The sequence below is a fragment of the Sylvia atricapilla genome, chromosome 1 (genome assembly GCF_009819655.1).
Source record: "Sylvia atricapilla isolate bSylAtr1 chromosome 1, bSylAtr1.pri, whole genome shotgun sequence".
Lineage (NCBI taxonomy): Eukaryota > Metazoa > Chordata > Aves > Passeriformes > Sylviidae > Sylvia > Sylvia atricapilla.
The window spans coordinates 107,290,810-107,312,052 of NC_089140.1; the positions used below are offsets into that span (position 1 = coordinate 107,290,810).

General features: G+C 39.8%; 1 protein-coding gene across 1 annotated transcript in view; it reads right to left on the minus strand.

Moving 5' to 3' along the window:
* The window catches only part of CHST9 (carbohydrate sulfotransferase 9), a 79,683-nt gene continuing 58,440 nt past the window's right edge, over positions 1-21,243 (minus strand). Inside the window, exons 2-3 of the mRNA XM_066330286.1 lie at positions 16,716-16,753; positions 1-1,512 (exon numbers count right to left, since the gene is read on the minus strand). Coding sequence (XP_066186383.1) covers positions 415-1,512; positions 16,716-16,753 — 1,136 coding nt within the window. The 3' untranslated portion in view covers positions 1-414. The remainder of the gene's footprint in view (positions 1,513-16,715; positions 16,754-21,243) is intronic.

Consider the following 21,243-nt stretch of genomic DNA (forward strand, 5'->3'; position numbering starts at 1 on the left):
GTGACAGGAAGTAAAAATACATTCAAAAGTATTTTCAAAATCCATTTCTAAAGCAAACACACCAAAAAAAGAATCATGCCACTCTGATTTTTTTTTTCCTTAAACCATTAAAAGAAAATTAGGCAAGCTAATGCAACAGCTGTCTGAGCTACTGCTTCCATAGGATAATCCATGATGGTAAAAGCAGCCTTTTCAGGCATTTTAGTGCAATTTATGCTGTTTACAGGTCTTTTTTTTCTTTGCATTCTCCATAATTTAATATCAATTGATATCACTCTAGCTTATAAAATCCCCTCTAATTCAAGACAACTCTACTTAGCAGTAACTTAGTTTCCTTTCAGGGCTAATGTCGAAGTAGTTGTTTTGAATCCCAAAATGATAAATATCTAATAGAAGCCTGAAGCTATTCTAGTGCTATACAAGTGGTGATGTATAATTGAACATTAAGTAATCCAAGTAATAGAAGTCATAGGTCAGCTGTCTCTCCTCCTTAGACAATTCCTTTAAGTATTGCCTCACTACTTCTGTACTTGTTCTCTCGTCAGAGGAATGTCTGTCTTTGAATTTAGGGAACTTCAGACTAGCTGGAGCACCTACCAGCTGCAGAAAGTAATTGGCATCTTCTTCCAGGGTTTCAAACTTTCCTATAAAATCATAGTTGATGAGGCAGGGATAGCAGAGCTTACTGACTTGCTCCCAGTGAATGTCCATTCCTACTGGTCGGTGGGAATCTAACAAATATTGGATAAACTCTTTGAACTTGACTCCCGATCCTGTTTTCAATGCTTCTTCATCTGCATTATGTCTATACTTTTTAATTATTGCCTTCCCAAATACTGGATGGTAGTAGCTGTTTGGATGTTCAAACTTATCCCTGAAGGCAGATACCAGTCTTTCCATAGGATCACGTACAAATATAAACTTGGTGTACATGTTCAAGCGTGTGTAGATCCCTTTTAGGTCATAACTGTCCAATTTCCTTAGATGCTTTCCATAGTGCACATCGTCATGGGAAATGTTGTTTGCTGAAGCAGCGAGTCCACTGAGCACCATGAGGACCCTTTTCCAGTTGGAGCAGCCTGCTTTTGGCACTTCGCAGTACAGAACCTTGTGCCTGTCCTCCACGTAAATCCTTGACACCAGGTGCACCAGGTGGGTTTGCAGCTTCTTTCTGCTGTTGTACTTCCTACAGAAGTCCTGCAGGAAGGCCCTGCGCTTCTCCTGGGTGCTGTCTATGTCCTGCCACTCACCGCCCTTGACAAATGTCTTGTTTAATGGGTGCAGGGCAGGAGGCAAATACACCCCTCTGAACCAGCTGAGAGGGGACTCACTCGCTGCCTGCTGCTCAGGCAGTCGGCTCCCCGAGGAGGCAGCGACCACACCGAAAGGGTCAGCCCTGCCCTGCCAGTGCCTGCTGCTTGAGACAGCCCTCTCATGGTTACTGAGGTTCACAGGAGCACTTCTCCTCCATGCTTCTTTCCTTGGCATCCCCAGAGGCTGCAGTATGAAATCCTGCAAACATGGAAAGGATCAGAGCTTAGAGCACAGGGACAGTGGGGCCCAGCACACTCATTTTGCTGCAGCAGCAAGGATGGTGGGGTGTGCTCATCACCAAGCCACATCTGGTACTACAAAGTCCCTTTTGAGCTGCTTGATCAATACACCTAATTTAGGAACAAGCTGGGCTAATTACTGAAATACGTGCTTCCGAAGATTACCTGTTAGCACACAGTAGGTCTTCCTACAAAAATAAATAGCTCAAGTCACACCTCTTAAGAAATCAAAAATGGGTCACACAAGGGGGGCTGATAGTCCTGGTAGGGGTGGCCAGGCATTTTTCTCTACTGAACACATTTTCCTCTGTGACAACTGACACTGGTGGAGTTGCATGGTCATTCTCTGGAGCTCACTGGCACAATCACAGCAACAGGTGTTGGATCTACTCCCATCACTGATACCTGGAGCAGCCCTTGTTACCCAGTGGTGGTAGGGGGCAAATTCAGGGCTCCTAAACAGTTGACATCAGTTGGTTTGTGCGGGGTGTAGTGACAGACAAAATCATCCCTACAAAATGATCTTACTCCTTCCTGCGTACAGAGAGGTGATGGAAGTGGATGCATTAGGCTGACTGTACACACAGGTGTCTATGACAGATGCCTGCACTTGAGCTGCTTTCACAGCTGATAAGGAAAAATAGATGCCTTTGGAGCCTATTCCCTCTCACTTATTTAAACATCAACTAGTGACCCTGCAAAGAATGACCCTGAAAGGATGAGACTTTCCTCCTAAATATCTCTTTGTATGTCCCCAGCCATTGTGCAACCCACAAGCCGCAGGAGCAGCAAAGCTTACATCCGTGTTTTGAGATAAAATTCTTCAGGGTCTTGTATTATGTACATTGACTGAAGAGTTTCTTGCAGTATGGGTATTTCTGCTTGCTCATTCCTGAGTGGATTCTCATGTGTCTGCTAAACATTGTAGATTTTTTTTCTCCTGTTAGTAGGAAAGCCTGCTGCATTAGGACACCTCCACAGCTGCTTATTTTCATGACATGTCTGAAGAGGGAAGATGCTGATCAACAGGTTTTTAAACATCTTGTTGCAAGTAACAGAAAAATGGTTAGATGGACAGACAAACACAGACTACCTGATTGCTTGCATCTGTCTAAATTTTTTGGAAATCTACATAAAAAGGCATTTCTGAGATAAACTGATTAAACATTTACTGGAAAGTTGATTAGTGGACTGGCAGGTTATAACTGTGGATTTGAGGGGGATGATAAAGTTCATAGGCCAATTCAAATAAAGCTGTTAAAATTCACAGGAATAATGTAAGAAATGGTAGTGAATGGAACACAAATTGAATTCCAGCTTGAAAAACAGTCTATGAAACAACAAGCAGTTTCAAGAAAATTTAGCATATGTTGCAGTGTAATAATTTCCCATAACAAAAACAAACCCAGGGGATCAAGCTTTTCTGTACTGCTGCAAGCCACTGACAAGCAATTCTTTATGCCACTGAACTGATTTTTGTGTTCGTGAAAACAGATAAGAGAGTCATGCAGGACTTGTATGTGAGAGAAAAGGCATGTTGGTGTTTTTAGAGATGCAAAAGTATACTTAAATTCATTGGATTTGAAGTGGTCAGCTTTTCTAATATATCTTTTAAAAATTATATTCTGTCTAGTATTTTATTCTTTAAAACAAATGAAACACACATGTCTAGAGATTTATCTCTTCTGCCCTAGGATGGAAATAATTCAGGAGCTAAGTCAGTGTGTAACAACAGAAAGCAGTGGTAGTAGTAAACCAGGGTATGACTATGAGCCTAATGGGAGTTTTAGCATCACAGGGAATGGCAAAGTGCCATTCTTAAAATTGCTACTGCAGAACCACACACTTACAAATAATTTAAATGTTTTTTACCTTTAAAGGGAAACCTGGAACTTAAGAGGCGAGATGAAAAATATTGGACACTCAGGAACCAACTACAAGATACAAGGCTCAACAGAAATAAACAGAAGTAGGAATAAAATTATAAGAGTACAAAAGTGACTAAAGATTGTAAGTTCATCAGTGCAACTCTGGTGATTTTGAAAATTTACAAGACAGTCTCCAGTGATACATGGCTGTACTGGTGTTCCCCAATGCAGAGAAAACCCAGGAGAGGGCAGTACCTCATGACTTCCTATGGGATGCCACCTGAATTTAGCAGTTCATTTCTGGGCGAAGAAACTTAAATCATTTGAATTTCAAACTAAAGACACTAAAATCAGCCCTATACTTCAGAGGAAATTTCAGCCTTCTCAAGCCATCCTGTCATCCTGAACTAGTGGAAGATGCCTAGAAAGAACAGGAGGGAAAAGGACAGACTGAAAGATGTTGATTTTGTTATATTTCAAAGAGTCTGCTTGGGATCCAGGACAAGCCTCGGAGGTAACCCAAGATGGTACCAGAGAAGGATTGTATTTTATTTGCAGAAACTGTGAATGCAGCTGTAAGAATCCCCACTAGAAGATTTTTGTGGGATTAAAAACTTCAGAGAAGGATGGACAGAACTAGCCAGAAAAATCTCAGCACCACCATAGAGGAACAATATATGTATAGTTGGAGTCCCTTGGAAGGAGCTCCTTCCTAGTGAGAAGAGGCAAAAGGAGCAAGAATCTCTTAGTAAAAAATGCCCAAACAGAAAGCAAAATAAAAACATTATCCCCAAAAGGAAACCAAACGCAAACCAAAATCTCCACAAGCCTACCTCTCCCTCTCTAAGCCAAATAAAAAAACCCAAACAACCCCCCAAAACTCTAGGGCCAAAACAATGATACAGGAAGAACTGAGGACCAAGAAGTTACCTGAATATGTAAAATCTTATTAGTTGCTTTTGTCTCCCCCTTTTCTCTGAGACACTTATCCCACTTATGTTGGCTAATATATGTTTTTATGGTCTCTCTGAGGGGTAGTGTCCTTGCAGTAAATGCTGGCTCTAAGCTGCTCTAAGAATAGGAATGGATGGTGATATTTTCCAAAGGCATAAATGGCTGGTACATTGCCACAGAAGTTTTCTAACTCAAAAAAGTTAAAGAAAAAGAAGAAAGAAAGAGATCAAACCTTTCTAATACACTTGCCTGAGTAACTAGGTTAGTACCTAATAAAGGTGAGATGAACAAAAAGATGAATCAAGCTTTATTTTTGATGAGAAATATTTAACTAGATAGTTTTCTTAGGAAACTAAGAGAAATTGTTTAATAGATAGTGCCATGTTCCTTAAGCAAAGCTGCCTGACAGTCTGACGCTTATCTGCATGAAAGAGCTGAAAGCCACACACTCTGAAAGGATTTAAATATTTTATGACACCAGTCTTACATAAAGAGCTGTGCCTTCTTTGGCTCGCTCTTGGTGTCAGTGATTTTTTATTGCGCATTTTATGACACTTTAAAGATCTGAACATCTCCATGCGATATATATTTTTTTTCCAAAGTAATAACAGGTAAACAATAACTTGGAAAACCAATAAACACTTTTAAAAAATATCTATGTCCATATATCTACATTCCTAACTGTCCATCCCACAAAGCTGCTGAGCACTGACAACACCTGAACATACACCAACAACAGGCAGCATGCAGGCAATATCAGACACTGACTCTGGACCCAGATCTTCCCATGCAGACAGCCCCTACCAAACTCATTGAGCCAAGTGTCCTAGAACACGAATGTCCGTTTATGGCTTTCCAAAGAGCCATAAATGCTAAGTTTGGGAACCAGCTGCCTGACATGGGAGATTAACTCCCTGGTTACCTTGGAAAGATGCAAGGCTGTCTTTGAGATGTGCTGACAACCTGTGCAGCAGGTTGCATACAATTAGTCTGAGAATTAAAAACCAGTAGTGTTGCACCTTTGCTAGTAATTGTGCAGAGATCCTTGTCCTCTGTTTGCATGAACACATTTGAAAGGAAGTTAAGAAATGGTCACGAGCACAATTTAGAAGAGTAAAAGAGTATTCAAATTCCCTCTGTATCACTTTAGCTAGGCTGGAACTGATGACAGATTTAAAAATGAGTTTAAATTGAAGAAAAAATGGAACTTAATAGAGTATTTGTATGATGTTTAGCTACTGGAAGGCAACTCAGTGAAGCTGTTGGAACAAAAGGCATTTTAGAGTGATAAATAGGTTAATGGATTCTTTTTTTTTTTTTTTTTTTTTTTACATTTTTATTGCTGGAGATTCCCTGTTCCTCCCCATTCACAAAAGGATTTCTCCTCACTGTAAAAATAAGTAGCCAATACTTTCTTTTACATTGAAGATGTCTTCCTTTAATACCTTCACAAGCCACTGGGGTAAAAGAGATTGACTACTGCCAAGAATGGTTAAGACTCATCCAATTATGCTTTGTGGTGATTTTACAATGCACGGGTGGGATCTCATCTAGGCAGTTTGCAATTAGAGCAACTCACCATGCAAAAAGATAATGATGTATTGGAAAGGCTGATTTTTCAGGGCTGATTTACAAAGATTTAATGGCCTGCAGTGCAGACAGTGCAGTGTTTCCTAAATGCCTTAGAGCTGGATATTCAGTTTTACTAACAGGAATAATAAAATTAAGGAAGCCCAACAGAAAACATAGCATGAAGAACAGTAAAGGAAAGAAATATTCTCTTTTCTTGTGCTTTTCTCTGCGGCCAACTTACCTGTTCACCTAGGATCTCTCTGTAGAAAACTGACAAAGAGTAATTTGAGATGAACTTCATTTTGCAGTTCACACTCTGACTCTACAAGGATCAAGGAGCACATAGAGACGAATCTGTTAATTTAGGTTTTTAGCTGAAGATAGCTTGAATACTGGAGGACTGTAAAACTAACATCCTCTTACTTGGGTGAGCTTTAAAAACTTTGGAACCAATAGTTTCAGCCTAAAACCTCAAGTTTTTCACATAATGGTTGCATGGGGCTCTGAGCAAACTGATTTAGTTCAGCAGAGGGATTGGACTATGTGACATTTGAAAGGTCCCTTCCAACTCAAACTGTTCTGTGATGATTGTTGGGCACACTGAGAAGAATCTCTTATTCAGAGAACCATGATCGTGGCAGATAGCTCAGACTAGGTATGCAGTTTAAATATGAGGAAAAGTTTGCACGATTCCTATTTTCATCAAGCCAGTGAAGCCTGGATCTGTTACCACCTCACTTCAGCTGTACAGACATGAAGAGCTGCACTTGTATATGCTATATGCAAGTTTTCTTAAGCCTGCCAAAGGAGAGATCATCCTAACTCCTTTTGTGCTACAAGACAATTTGGAAAATGTCATTCAGGATAGCCAGACTCCTCTATTATTACCATGTTACCTGAGCTAACATGTAAATATGCTCAGAAATCTCTCATATCATAGCAGTTCAGTGTATTATTGGTGAGCTAAACAAACTCCCAGAGGATCTCACAATGGAGAGACTATTCAGGCTGGCAGAAAATATTTGCTGATGAGGTGCTTCACCTTCTGTGCAGTGGAGATAAACCTCTTGATTCATCACTTGTGCTTGTATCAGCTACTCCAAAGATAATAGGCACCACTAACCCCTCACCTCCCAGTGGAGCTGTGAATTTTTTGCTTATCTAATTTATTCAGGGCATATCACTGATGCTACATTCCTCAAAAGCCAGAGGCAAGACCTTACTGTCACAGACACCACATTTTACTATGAGATATGTATCCCTAAAAAACATGTACTTGTACCAGGCACCTCTAAGGTTTCTAAACAGGTTGAGGGGAAAAAAAAGAAAAAAGAGTATACAATATACTCAGAACTTCCTTCAGAGACTAAGAGGCAAATCTCATAGTTTGTAGCTGAATTACAATTAGGTTCAAAGGAGATCCTTGTGAACTCTGAGCCAGACACAAAATAGAATAACTGATCATAGTAAGAAAAAAAAATACTGCAGGTAAATTTTAATTAACAGATACCAGTAATTTTAAATACTGCTTTTCAAAACACAGCTTTATGAATCAGTGACTATTGCCCCTAGAATCTGTAAGCAGAAAGACCAGCACCTCACTGCATGGTGATTTGGAGTTATCGCATGAATATAGACCAAGACAGTGAAGAAGGAAAGGGCAGAGGGAAAGAGAGGTTTTTTGTTTTTATATGGTGTGGCCAAGTGTCAGTGATAGATGTGCAAAAATTTGAATGGAGAGCCCCAACCCTGAGATGGTTTTGGAGGAGAACAGCTCAGCCCCACAGGCAGTGGGGAAGTGGAGAGGCTCAGTGGGGTAAGACAAACAGTAACACTATCACAAGTGTAGTAGCAGGGTGTACCCACTTAATGAGGGGACAGGAGAAATCCATTTGCCTTTGGCTGAGGCCTCATAGGTAGCCAACTCCCGGCTTTGCCCCAGGCTCTCCTCCTCTCCCTGCCCTGTCTTCATCTACAGAACTCCCAAAGTCATGCTAATGAGGCAGGACATCTGCACCAGCCACTTCCACAGGCTGATTCACATGGTCAACAATTTGGATGAAGGAAATTAACCTCTAATTTACTTGCCAATTCTTGATCAAATCTGGAATTAACTCCCTCCTGTTTCCACCTTCACAGTCAAAGCATTTAGATTCTCCAAAGCATGCTTCAAATGGGAGGAATAAGAAAGATCAAGGCATAATTAATAGAAAAAGAAGCAATAAAGATGATATTATTATCAGAAACTAAGTTTTGCATGATAAAGATTCACCAATACAACTGCAACCAAGTATAGTAAATAAAAACCACACTCCACTCCCTTATTACAAATAAATAAACAATAGTGAAGGTCAATTGATGGCAATAATAAGTTTGTTTCAGGATAGTGCAATGCTGATGCTGCTTGTTTTGCCTCCTGATAACAGTTTTATGATGCTGGTTCTTTGCACTATAACTTACAGACTTGAAAACAAGCACAGAGCCACTGCAGCCCAGACAGCCAGTGCTTGGGCAAAGTCTGCAGCCAATCTGCATGGAGTGCATGTTTCTAGATGCGCAGCTAAGATGCACTGTCAATAAAAGGCCATTTTCAAGTCATGGACCTCTTAACACTTGGCCATATTTAGCCCAACCTCATTCCTACTTAGCATCGCTTGTTTTGGCTACAAGGCAAACCAGTGTATTGAAATTGTTTAATTCTGAGCTCAGTTCTCCTCTGTATTAGTAAAACCTAAGTCAAACACTGTAGTCAGTGGCCAGAAATCTTCACCAACACTCACTCACCTTTCTATACAAACTCACAGCGAAGCAATTTAAACAACCTGAGATTCAAAATGGACTAAACTAAGCGTGTGAAGTTCATTTTATGATGCAAAGGCCTTCATAACAAGTCGATTTACCTTATGTATAGAGGGATCTTAAATCTGAAGATGACACTTCCAGGCAATCTCTGCATATTACATATTGATCTCTTATTTTAACTCATTAAGTAATGCTAATGTGCCTAATTTTTTGTAACTTAAGGCACAGAAGTAAACCAAATCACCTGAACAGTTCCTGCTGTTGACAAATGCAATTCTCTAAATTGCAATTTTAAAGTGAATTTGAAACACATATTTGAAAACAAGTAATATCTCTTGCATGTTCACCACTGAAGACAGGCAGGAATTTTTGAGCACATTTCATATTTCAGATATCTATTCTCCTCTCTAAAGAAAAGAGACACCAACACTTTTTATCCAAAGAGGGACCGTGTCTCAGCCCTTGCTGATCAACACAGTCTGCACAGGAGAGACCCTGTCCCCATTTCTCTGTCTGCATGAACACACTTCGCAGGAGGCTGACCAAACTGCTGGGTGTTAATCCTGGAGGTTAACCCTGCACACTTGGACTGAAACCCTGGCTCCTGTTTTCCAGCAAGTGCTTTGAGAATAGAGGCCTGAAATCTAATGCTGTGCTTCTGCACACAAAGCAGAATTCCTCTCATTAGTGGCTGTGGCAAGATTCACAGGGATTTTTTTTTCTGGTAAACAGAATCCATCTCTATCTTGTTTGCAGGTAAACACACTTATCTTCCAGCATAAACAAGACATCTTGCTCTTTTAGAAATAATAAAAAAAAGTTTCAAATGAAACTAAGTTCAGATGAAGAATATTAATGTATATTCAGGCATGAAGAATTCAATTTCTCCCAAATTGCTTTGGAAGAGACACTAAGATCTCTAGAGGTCTCAAAGCATTTTCCCTTCAATCACAATTAGCATTTAATTCAAATTAGATGACTTTATTGGTAAATAAAAAAGAAGTAAAAATGTAAATGCACTCTAGGTTGGCAAATATCTTAAATACATGTTTGCCTACATTTGTACACTTTTAAACAGATTTGTGTGTTCATTCTGAGATGGAAATAATAATACTTGAGAATTAATTGTACTCATAAATTACAGTGGAAAAAAATAGACTGTGAATTGACAAAAGGCATTATTCACTGTACACTCCATCCTCACACTGACTGACCCCGTTTCACTGAATGGGGCTAAGTCATTTCTGTCACAAGTAAAAGAAAATACACTAGCTTATTCGGTAGCAGATTTTTGTGAGGCTTTCCACTCAATATGCATTAATATGCAAGCAGTGCCACAGCTGATCAGCAGTGCCACCCAAACACTGACTAGTTCAAGCACCGTCCCTCCTTGAAGCACAGAAATCATAAGAGCAGTACTGTGTTTAAGGGTAGCTGCACCCACCAGAGCCACAGTCATTGGTTTTATACAAGTCTCTTGACCTTCACACTTTATTTTGCCATGTCTATAAACCAAGGAAAGATAATAATTGCCCAGCCCATGTGAATATTGTGATTCCTAATTTCTGATTAACGCTGGTAGAAAAACCTTGCCTTTTCACAGAGCAAGAAAAGACACAGAAATCTGATAACTGGGATTGTAACACAACTTCCCAGTCCATGCTGCCCTTCATTGCTCAAACCTCACATCATGTCTTTCAATACTTCTGTTGAGCATTCAGTCCATTGCATATTCTAATGCCTTTTTTTTGTTTGTTTTGTTTTATTCTTGGGTATTTTTTGTTTTTATTTTTTCCACAAAAATAATAAATCTTCATAAAATTTAAGATATTTTTATCTTCACACTTATGTTCCTGTCTATACAGCCTGAGAAACACACACAAGGGACTGAAAATGTTCTCACATAAAAGTATCTGCTGTACTTATTTAAATAATAATTCCTCCTGCATTTTTTTCTGAAGATCACCATCTTGGTGCATCTATGTTATGCATAGTGAAGGACTTAATTAGTGAAGGACAGTTACATTATCTGAACTCAAAGAGGACAGAGAATGTTATCAGAAGCAGCCCCTATCAGCTTAGAAGAAAGAACATCTTATGTGTAGGGAAAAACTGAACATTTTTTCCTAGCTGATTTTTATCTGATAATATATCAGATAAAAATTAAAAAATAATTTTAAAAAATGCAACTTCTGCTTACTGATAAACAAAATGTGCAGGGGGAGCAGGAAGGATATTCAACCAAACAGGGCTCAGAGCTGTCTACCTCAAACAAGTGAACAAGTGAGAACCTACAGGACATGACCAGGTGACCCATCTAGTGGATCAGGGAAAAGACTAGTGGATAGAAAGTTGTCTGGTGGAAAAAGACCTGGGGTGCTGGTTAACAGCAGCTGGATCTGAGTCAGTGTGTGCCCAGGTGGCCAAGAAGGTCAATGGAATCTTGGTTTGTATCAAAAATCGTATGGCAAACAGGACTAGGAAAGGGTTTGTCCCTCTGTACTCAGCACTTGTGAGGCCACACTTCAAGTCTGGAGCAAGGAAGATTTTCCTTAGTGCAGAAGGATCAGCTTAGGGGATATTTAAACAAACTAGGCATAAACAAGTCCTTATGGAACAGAAACAAGGAGCTTATGGAACACACCCATGACTGTTGAAGGAGCTGGAGGATGTCACTGTGAGCCTAGTCTTGATTATCTTTGAAAGATCATGGTGATTGGGGAAGGTTTCCTGAGGACTGGAAGAAAGCAAATATCACTCTTATCTTTAAGGTTGGATAGCAAGGAAATTACAGGCTGATCAGCTTTGCCTCATTACCTGGGGCACGACAGAGCAGGGGACTATTCCCCCCCAGGTGCATTTCACCTCGATGAACTTGAGGTTACTGTTGGTCCATTTCTCCACCCTGCTGAAGTCCCTCTGAATGGCACACAGTCCCTTGTTGTATCAGCAGTTCCTCAGCTCAGTTCTACATCCTGTCAATAATCAACTTCCAGAGGGTACACTCCATCATCCTACTGTGTAATGAAGAAGTTAAATGGTATTTATTCAGCAGCGACCCCTGGGGTACTCCACTGGTGACTGTCCTCCAGCTAAATCTCATGCTGCATGGATTTATGAAGGGGAAATTGAGCCTCACCAGACTAATAGCCCTGTACAAGGAGATGACTGGATCAGTGGTGAGGGCAGAGGATTGGATGTTGTTTATCTCAAGTTTACTAAAGCTTTTGGCACATAACACCTGCATGAAGTAGAGGCTCAGTGAGTTGGACTGAAAGCTTAAAAATGTTGTACACAAAATGCAGCTGGAGGCCATTCACTACTGCCTTGGTAGGTTATGGTGGGTCCAAAAGTGTCCCACATCTTTATTACTGACCTGGATGATGAGAGAGAATGTACCTTCACCAAGTCTGGAGGCAATAAAAAATTGAGAGGAGTGGCTGATGTACTACCATTCACAAGGACCTCAGCAGACTTGAGAAACGGCTAAAGAGAGACTTCATGAGATTTGACAAAATGGAATGCAAAGGCCCGTAGTTGGGGAAGAACAACCTCAGGAACCAGTACAGGCTGGGGGCTGCACAGTGGGAAAGCAGCTTTGTAGGGAATGGATGTGAGGGTACTGGAGAACAAGCTGACTGTGAGTCAGCAATGTGCTCTCCAAGCAAAAAAAAAAAAGCCAGCAGCCTCCTGGGCTGCATGAGGCAGAGAAATTCCAGCAGATCAGGAGCGGTGATCCTTCACATTTGCTCAGCCCTGGTGAGACACAGACACACTGAGAGTGCTGTGCCCAGTTCTGGACTTCCCAGGACAGAAGATATGGGCATACTGGAATGCATCCAGTGTATAGATGCACGTGGAGGAAGACATGCTGGAGTGAGTTCAGTGAAGCTGAAGCTGGCATTGTTTAGCCTGGAGAAGAGGAGGCTTGGAGAGACCTTATTAATGTATATAACCTGGGAGGGAAGAAGTGGGGGAGTAAAAATGATGGTGCCAGACTCCTCTCAGAGGTATCCAGTGACAGGACAGGTGGAATTTGGCACTAAGTGAAACACAAGAAATTCCATAAAAATATAATAAAATACCTTTCTACTCCATGAATATCAAGCATGGGCATCCAGGAATATCCAGGAACAGAGGGAACCCCTATTCTTGAAGGTACTCAAAATCCATCCAGATGTGATCCTGGGCAACCTGCTCTATGAGTAAGGGGGTTAGACAAGATGATCTCCAGAGATGCCTTCCAACCTCAACCATTAGGTGATCCTATAAAGCACATGAGGGTGAAACAATAGTTCAGTTTCTTTAGTGGGCTAAATGCATTAGCTCTCTCATAGATTTTCAAACTCTTGATCTTGGGGGAATAAAATATGTAACACTGAGGAATATGAGCACAAACTGGGAAAACAGAAGCAAGGGCCATGCTTATCAGATAACCTCAAAGCAGCAGGACTTGGAAGCTGGCATAAATAGACTGAAGTTTTTTTTTTAGCTAGGTCATTTGAGATGATGAAGCGGATAGAGGAGAGAAGTGGAGTAAACTACAGCAGTGCACAAGGGCAGCCAGGGAGTTTGGTCTGAACTGTGAAGTTTTCATTCATATTAATATAGATTTATTACATTAAGTGCCTGAAGCAACCTTCAGGTCATAAGCTATTCCTCTTTATGGTCTGTGCAACAACCTTATATTGTCATTTAACAGAGATTTGAGTTGTCCTTGACTTCTTTTCTTTGGCACAAGGTGTACACATATTGACAATATGCCAGAGCTGTAGTTATCCAACCCCAGCTCTAGCAAGTACATTGCCTCATCATTATCCTTTCTGTGTTCCTGCTTCTCAACCCCATGTGCAGAAAGGGAAATGCTCCCTGACAGAGCACTTAAAAGATTTGAGGGTTGGATGTGCCATTCCAAGAGCATCTGCCTTGACAAAAACCTCCTCAATAACAAAACAGGGGGACAGATATTGTGGGGCACTCTCACTAATCTCCTAAACTTGACCTGTAGCTTCACTGCAGAATGGACAGGCTCAAGTCTGAGTTCAAACACAGCTGGGATTTCAACCCTGACTCTGCAAGCAACTTCAGCTTCCAGATGCAATTACACATATTCTTGTCAGTCCTTCAGAGATTCAGAGGCACTGGACAAAACTGTATGTAAGAGTGTACATTAAGACCACAACACAAACAAATGTGAGTGGTAAGGATGAAACATAAAGGATTTTTCCAGACACAATTTTGATTGGTGGTCTGTAATATGTTGCTTTTCCAAGACTGTTACAAAGAAGCACAAAGTTTTTTCTTGTCTCCTTGCATTTTCTTCAGCAGTCCTTAAACATGCTACAGTAAACAGGCTGTACATTGGTGCCAGTATTTAGCCTTGAAGTTGCAAAGGTAGTTAAAAAAAGGTATTGAAAAGCAGAATGTGTGCTACATCTGACTGACTGCTGGTGGTAGATGACCACTGCTGTTAAATTAACATACATATTTATATACGTAAATGACAAAAATGGTGTTTGAGGAAAACCAGCAGATGCCTCATGATCAAAGGGAACAAAAGCTAGTGAAGATGATAACTGTAGTAAAAGGTTTCTGGAAGCAGATACTCCCTTAGTGTTTTGTCTATGTTGTGTTTCACTAAACTTTGCTTAGGCTTTAGAAGAGCTAAGAACCACACAGAAAACCACTGTGGTCTTCAAGATTAGAGAAGTCCCAGATGCCCACAGACAGCTGGGGGTTCACCCAGCAGGAGCTCACTGGTTCAGCAGCCTTATCATTTCTCCATCCCATCTCTGTTTCATTCACTTCTCAACAAGATATTTCCTGCTATTTGCCCCTTTGCACTCCTGCTCCTGTCAAGTCGTAACATCATCCATCTTCTGCAGGGAGCTTCTCTCTCACTTAAATTTGTGCCAACCAGTTTAACTCGCTGTTGCTGAACTGAACTTAAAGGAGACTAAAGGATCTTATCCTGCATATTAAACTTTAAGTTCAGTATTGAAAATAAAAATAATCCTTCCATGAAAGATATTCCATTAGGTTTTTTGTTTTGTTTTGGTTTGGTTTTTTTGGGTTTTTTTTTTTTGTTTGTTTTTTTTAAGCAATAGAAGTACAAATCAAATACAAAGGGCTGTAATTGTGCCCTAAATGACAGACTTGAAAATTAAATTGATTTCTGAAACACTCTTCCGGTTCTTGGGAATCCAAAGGAAATTCATACGGGAATGGGACATCACCAGCTTAAGTAGTACCCATTTAAATGGGAATGTCTACAAATCAACTTTTTAGGTAGACAGCATATCAAGACAATGCAATATTCTTAGAAAATTAGATACTCTTAGGTTAACTGCAGAGAGACAGAGCAGGTGAACCATTCAATGAAGGCAAGACAGTGGCATGCAGGAAAAGACCAGGACTAGACACACAAAGTACAGCACAATTCACCCTTTGAAAACGTGGCCGTTTTTAAAAAAATCACAATACATATTTCCTCAGAAAAGGGCAATGGAATGCACAAAGCAGATTTTGTCTCACAGAAAAGGTGCAGAATTAGGTCTCCAATCAACCATTCACACACTGCCAATGCTGCCTCAAGTTGTGGTTTAAAAATACAAGTGCCCCCCCTTCTGGCCAGCAAAGACTCCCAGAAGTAGCTTTGCAAGGTATTTCAGGCTAATTTTAAAATGCAGGTTTCGTTATAAAAGTTAATTAGACTTGTTCTAGGATACAAATTCCTGGTCAAAGCACAGAACTCCCATTAAATTCCCAAATATTTCTACAGGTTTTTTAAAAAGCGGAAGATTTCCTTTGTTTTTGCAACGCCATGTTCTGGACTAAATATCTATCCATCAGTTTCTCAATAACGAGAATGTTGTAAAAACTCTGAATAGTACACTGTGCCACAGGACCAGGCTGCCCAAAAGTGTCCAGCCATGCAAGGGTTTCCTTGGTGAAGCGTGGTGCCAGCTCAAGCCACTGAAAGGGACACCTGGCACCTGTGCCATGCTCAGCCATGGCAGGGGACTTGCTGTTAGACCCAAACCAGGCTGCTTCAGGTGGTCAGTGCCCTGTCAGGTCCATCCTTCATCTTGGTGATCAGTTCACAGACAGCTAGGATGTAATTAGGCCAACATCTTGATATAACTTAAAGAAGATGGCTTCAGGGAGGGTAATTGCTGGGCTGCAAATGTTTTAATGACTGCTTTTTAGGTGGCATTTCAAAATAAATCTCACAAACAATACAGATGCCCATTTATATGCCATCTAGATAACAGTATTCAGCAAGAAGACAAGAAGCCAAAGAATGACAAGCAAGAACGCTGCTTCTGTGGGGTTGGGTCTTTTCAATCCACAAGGCCATGTAATTAAGGAAAACAAACTCTGGGTTACTTCCTCTCTTTCTGGTTGAAAACTTTTTCAATTTAGTTACTATATGCTTTTCCTTATGCTGAAATGACAAATTACAATATATAAAGATTTTTTCCTAAGTAATTACTCTTGATACAATAATAATGACAAGATGGAAAACACCTCTGCAAGCAACAACACAGTTTAGTGCAGCCTCAGTGAAAATTCATTGCAGAAATAACCTAAGAAGAACTGAAATACACTGCTTACATGTGCTGTTCAGGTATTTGTATCAATAGCTTTCTGCCTTTTAAAAGGAGCAGTAGCAAACAGAAGGAAAAAAAAAGAGCTTAATGTTGTGCTACAAAATTTGATATCAAGGGATATATTACCTCTGGGCTTTGTCCTCAGCACTGACACATTTTGGGAAGCAGATGAACTAAATTGCTTAAATGGCAAATCTTAGATCATAATGATGGCTACTCTTGTGAATTCAACACATCTGCAGAGCCAGTTAATTGTTAATATTAGTGTATCATGTGAAGTTCTCCTTTCTACTTGCCACAACTCTTCTGCCTGAAAATTTAAGTTAATGAAAAGTTTGAAAGTTTCCAAATACCTGATTAATTGTCTCTTGTTGCAGTTTTTTTCCAGACTCTGAAAGGGAAAGAAAATAATTAGTTTGCATATATTCTAATCAATATGATAGGGGACATGTAGAGCAACAAACAGTAAATTAGTTAAAAAAATCAAAACCTATAATTAAGAAACAGAATTTAACATGTAGAAATTACTTGATATTTTGAAATGGAAATATACCTAAAATAAAAGAAACACAAGCCCCTCTTATAAAAAAGATATGATAAAAAGAAGATTGAGATAAGTAGCCAATCTTGCTAACCTGAAACCCCACAAGAAATTTAAACATGCAAAGGGGAGAAAAAAAATTTTCTAGTATCTAGTATGAAGTCTTTTAATGTTGCAAGATGTACTACAGGACCAAGAGACTGGTAGCATCCAGCTCAGGATTTGACCAATGGAGGAGAAAAGCAACTTCTGCAATTACCTTAAAATAAAATTAAATGCCAGTGTCAAGACTGAGGCTCAGCACCAGCTGGCCCAGGGAGAAATTGTATCCTGATATTATCCACAAAGTGGCAAGTTGAATTATGGTTGTTTCCTTATTCTGGCCTTCTTCTGCAGCGCCCTTCACTGTGCTCCTGGAGATTAAAATCAAAGCCCAGCCTGAACACGGCTTTTTTGCACTGTCTGGGACTCTAGCAGCAAGGACACCTCAAACATGTTCTTTGATTTTCGACCAAAAGGGGCAGTAATTTGCTTCATTTACTGCTCCCATGCACTAGATGTCAAAAGGGCAGCTGGTATCAGTTTGCTGCTGGAGACCGTCCACACGTATTGGGGAAAGTCAGGAATTTCACACTTGCCCATCCAGCTAGGCTACGTGCACCCTGAGAGTTTTTAAAAATAATGATAGGACAGGACTTACAACCTGTCAGTATCACTATTAACAGTCAGGGGAGTCTGCCTAGCTCAGGTGGCTGCCGCCTCCAGTCCTGGAAAGGATACTCCATTTCAACAAAACTTTTCCATATTGGTAAGTGTGGCACAAACAGAATTTTTAAAATGAGGTGAAAATGTTTAAAGTGTTAAAGTACAGTATAAAGACTCTACTTAAAGGAAAATGATCTTCCCTTCCCATCCCTGAGACTACTCCTCTTTTCAATGAAAGCATTATAGATTATTCAAATGAAGATAATCACTTTAGGCTATATTATAAGATTGTCTCTCATGATAATTACTTCCTGCATGTTTGTGTTGTGTTTTTATTTGCTAAATATATATAAAAAAAATGCTTTTAAAAAACTCCACAGAACTATCATTTAGGGAAGACTTCTCAAAATGTATTCCCCTGCTCCCTGAGTTCATCTTTAGGAGAAATAAGATTTATTCTCATAACAAATATTGTAGCCAAATAGATTGCTGGTAATAGAAGATTAAAGGAGTATGTGTTTTTCGCATTCTCTAATGATATACAAGTTGCTAGGAAAGCAGAGTGTTTGAAATCTCTGGTTAGATCAACACTGTTTTGCTCAAAGGTTTGTGGACTTGGAATACTGATGCTTTCCTGTTTCCCAGTACATTTGTTTTTAGGCTATTTTGATTCACTATAAAGGAATTTTAATAACTTTCTGTTGACAGCATGGACAGCTGGTCCTGAGAATTAGTGAAAATTCACTTGCTGACTGAGGAAGGAAGTGACATCAATGAGTTTCTAAAGTCAGCCCTGAGGGAAAAGTGTGCTCTGCCAGAGTGGCCTTTCATGCCATTGTATTTCCAGTGATGCCTCAAGATGCAAATTGCATTATCAATCAACCTTGTGGTTTCTACCTCAGAGAAATACAAGAAAAAAAGAACAGACAGACTGGGAAAGACCTGTGCAGCCATTCCTGACACCACTAAGAGAAAGGTGAAGAAGAATTTATGGTAATCCTTTCCTTGATCCCTCTTCTTTCTTTTGGTAATTTAAATGTACAGTATATCAAGGAAAAGGCAGTTGCAGAAGTGGTTGTATGATACGACAGCAATGATGACACGGGTTAAACAGGACAGAGATTGACTGGGCTGTTAAGGATAGAAGAGAGATCGAATTCAAGGTCACCACTAAATTGAATACTGAGTTCTCCATTTATTTGCTAGATGATCCTTGTCCTCATCACAGAACAGCTATGTGCATTTGGCAGAGTCAGCACTTGTGCTCAGAAAGGACCAAGGTCTGTAATAACAGACACGCTGCAAATTAGGGTGGAAACATTGGCACCATTACATGTGGAAACCTGCAAAGTCCTGGTGTGTACTGTACTATTGTTTTAAAAGAAACACCACAAAAAGCAGTGAAAAAAATATGACACCCAGTGCTGAAAGGGGACTCAGTTTCCAGCTGAAGAGGCTAACTGTAGGGCAGGGCAGGACAAGGCCATTGAAAGTGGGCAGAATTTTGTTTGTCCTGCTTTGTTGGGGGTTTTTTTTTGTGTTTTTTTGTTTTTTTTTTTTTTAGAATTATCTTATAATGACTAATTTTTAATCTGTGTTTTACTTTTGGCACTCTTAGTTTTGAGGAGGATGTCCCTGTGTCGGTTCTTTGCGATCATGTGTGGTGGCCATCAACATTCACCAGCAGGATGCAAAGACCCCCAGTGGAGAAAGTGCTCCTAACCCAAAGGACATGAAGCAATGGGACACTGACAAAACCAGAACTGTCAGAACATGTCAGCCAGTCCTAAGGGCAACACCTGCATCAGTCTCATGAAGTGCAGGCAATACCTGACACTTGCAAGAAGTTTCATTTCTGGTAGATATACACAGGCTAAATTTAAAATTTTTGACAGTTTTTCATAAGCCACTGCAATGTGCCAGCAGCTTATGCAACATATATCAAACAAACTGGGAATTTTACTGAAAACTTACATGGAAGCTGCCCAGTAGGTAACCAGTGCAGCCCCAGAGCATACCTTCCACAACCTAGGCTGCTTGTGAGCAGCTTGCTCTTCTCCTGTATTTCTTCTGAAACTTCATTTTTCTACCTGTCATCTTTCAGACTGTTCCTAAATGGGCTCAATAGTGCCACCTGAGAAGCCTCAAAATCATAAGTAAATCCAAAGGCCTCAATCATAGACAAATAACTGATACTTTGTGATTCAAAAGTTGTATTTACCAGTATGAACTATGACTCTTGTTTGCTGATGCTGTGCTTTCCTACTGTGCTAACTGAGGCCAAACTGCTGCAACTGAATTTCAGTGATGTTTTTACATCAGGACTGGAGAAACATACCTCTCCCAATAAATTTTTAGTGATTTTCTTTTGTTTCTCTAGTTGCAAAAAGTGTAATAGGTGGTTGACTGGTTGAGATAAATGGCCTCCTTGGGTTGACCTCCAGCTATATCACTTTAGAAAAAAAAATATTACAACAAACATTGTTTAATACATTTCTTTGTATATTCATACACTAATTAGTATACTAATTCCTGTTTCCAGGGCAAGTTGGTTGGTTTTTAATTTTTTTTTTTTTTTTTTTTGGTTGCTTGTCCATGATTAAAAGATTAACTTAGTGAGAGGAATAATGTATGTTTTCTAATGTAACTGACAGCTGCAAGACATGAGAGTGTGCCATAATTGCTGCTGTCACGAGGAATGGCAACACTGACTCCTCAGCCTTGTGCACACAGCCTACACAGAGAACAACACGTAATTATGCACTCTGTGCCCTGCTTACCTCCATACAAAGGAATGTGATATTTGTGCAGGTTTACAGATTAATCTGCTGTAATTCCCTTTAATGTTAAACTACTTCCAGCTCAAATATAATTAAGATCACCAGGTACAAAAGATTCAGATTGGAAATATGAGTACACTCCAACAGAACAAATAACAGCTTGATGCTTTTTTTTATGTTCAAATAGTTGGACACATTAAGGATTTTGACAGCATGTTTGTTCCATAAGTACGTAGATGAAAAAACAAAGGTTTCATTTCAAAAGGCAAGACATTACTACTGTATTTAATTAGAGAGAAAAATCCCTTAAGTATACAGATCTGCCAATTTATGTGACATGACTGCTGTAAGACCTAGGAATGAAGGATGTTTTTTCCTTCCAAAAATCAAATCCAAATTTATATATACTTCAAGCAACCATCATCAGTGCTAAAATGAAATTTTTGGAATAAAAAGTTTGCTTCTTTAAGTCTTCAGATAATTCTACTAATATTTGTGGCATGGCAGAAATGCAGGGGATGAACGGAAATGCAGAGCCTGTTTCTCTGTTCCCAGGAATCTGAAACTTTCCAGAAAGACTAAGATTAGTGTGGAAATCTCAGGGGGGCAAAGGGGACCCTCAGTCTTGCTCTGAAATGGCATAGTCCAGAACAGCCATATTCAATTAACTTCAAGTGGGAATGGCACTTCTAGAACACCATTTGTGAAGAGAGAATTTGATGCTCTAGTACCAGCTTAGTTTTGTTTTTCCAGTTTGTGAAATAAACTCCACCAAGTCCATCTTTTCCTCTACGTTTCTAGACTTAAATACATATGCAACCTAATAAGTTGTGACCCACCCCACTTTGATTACTG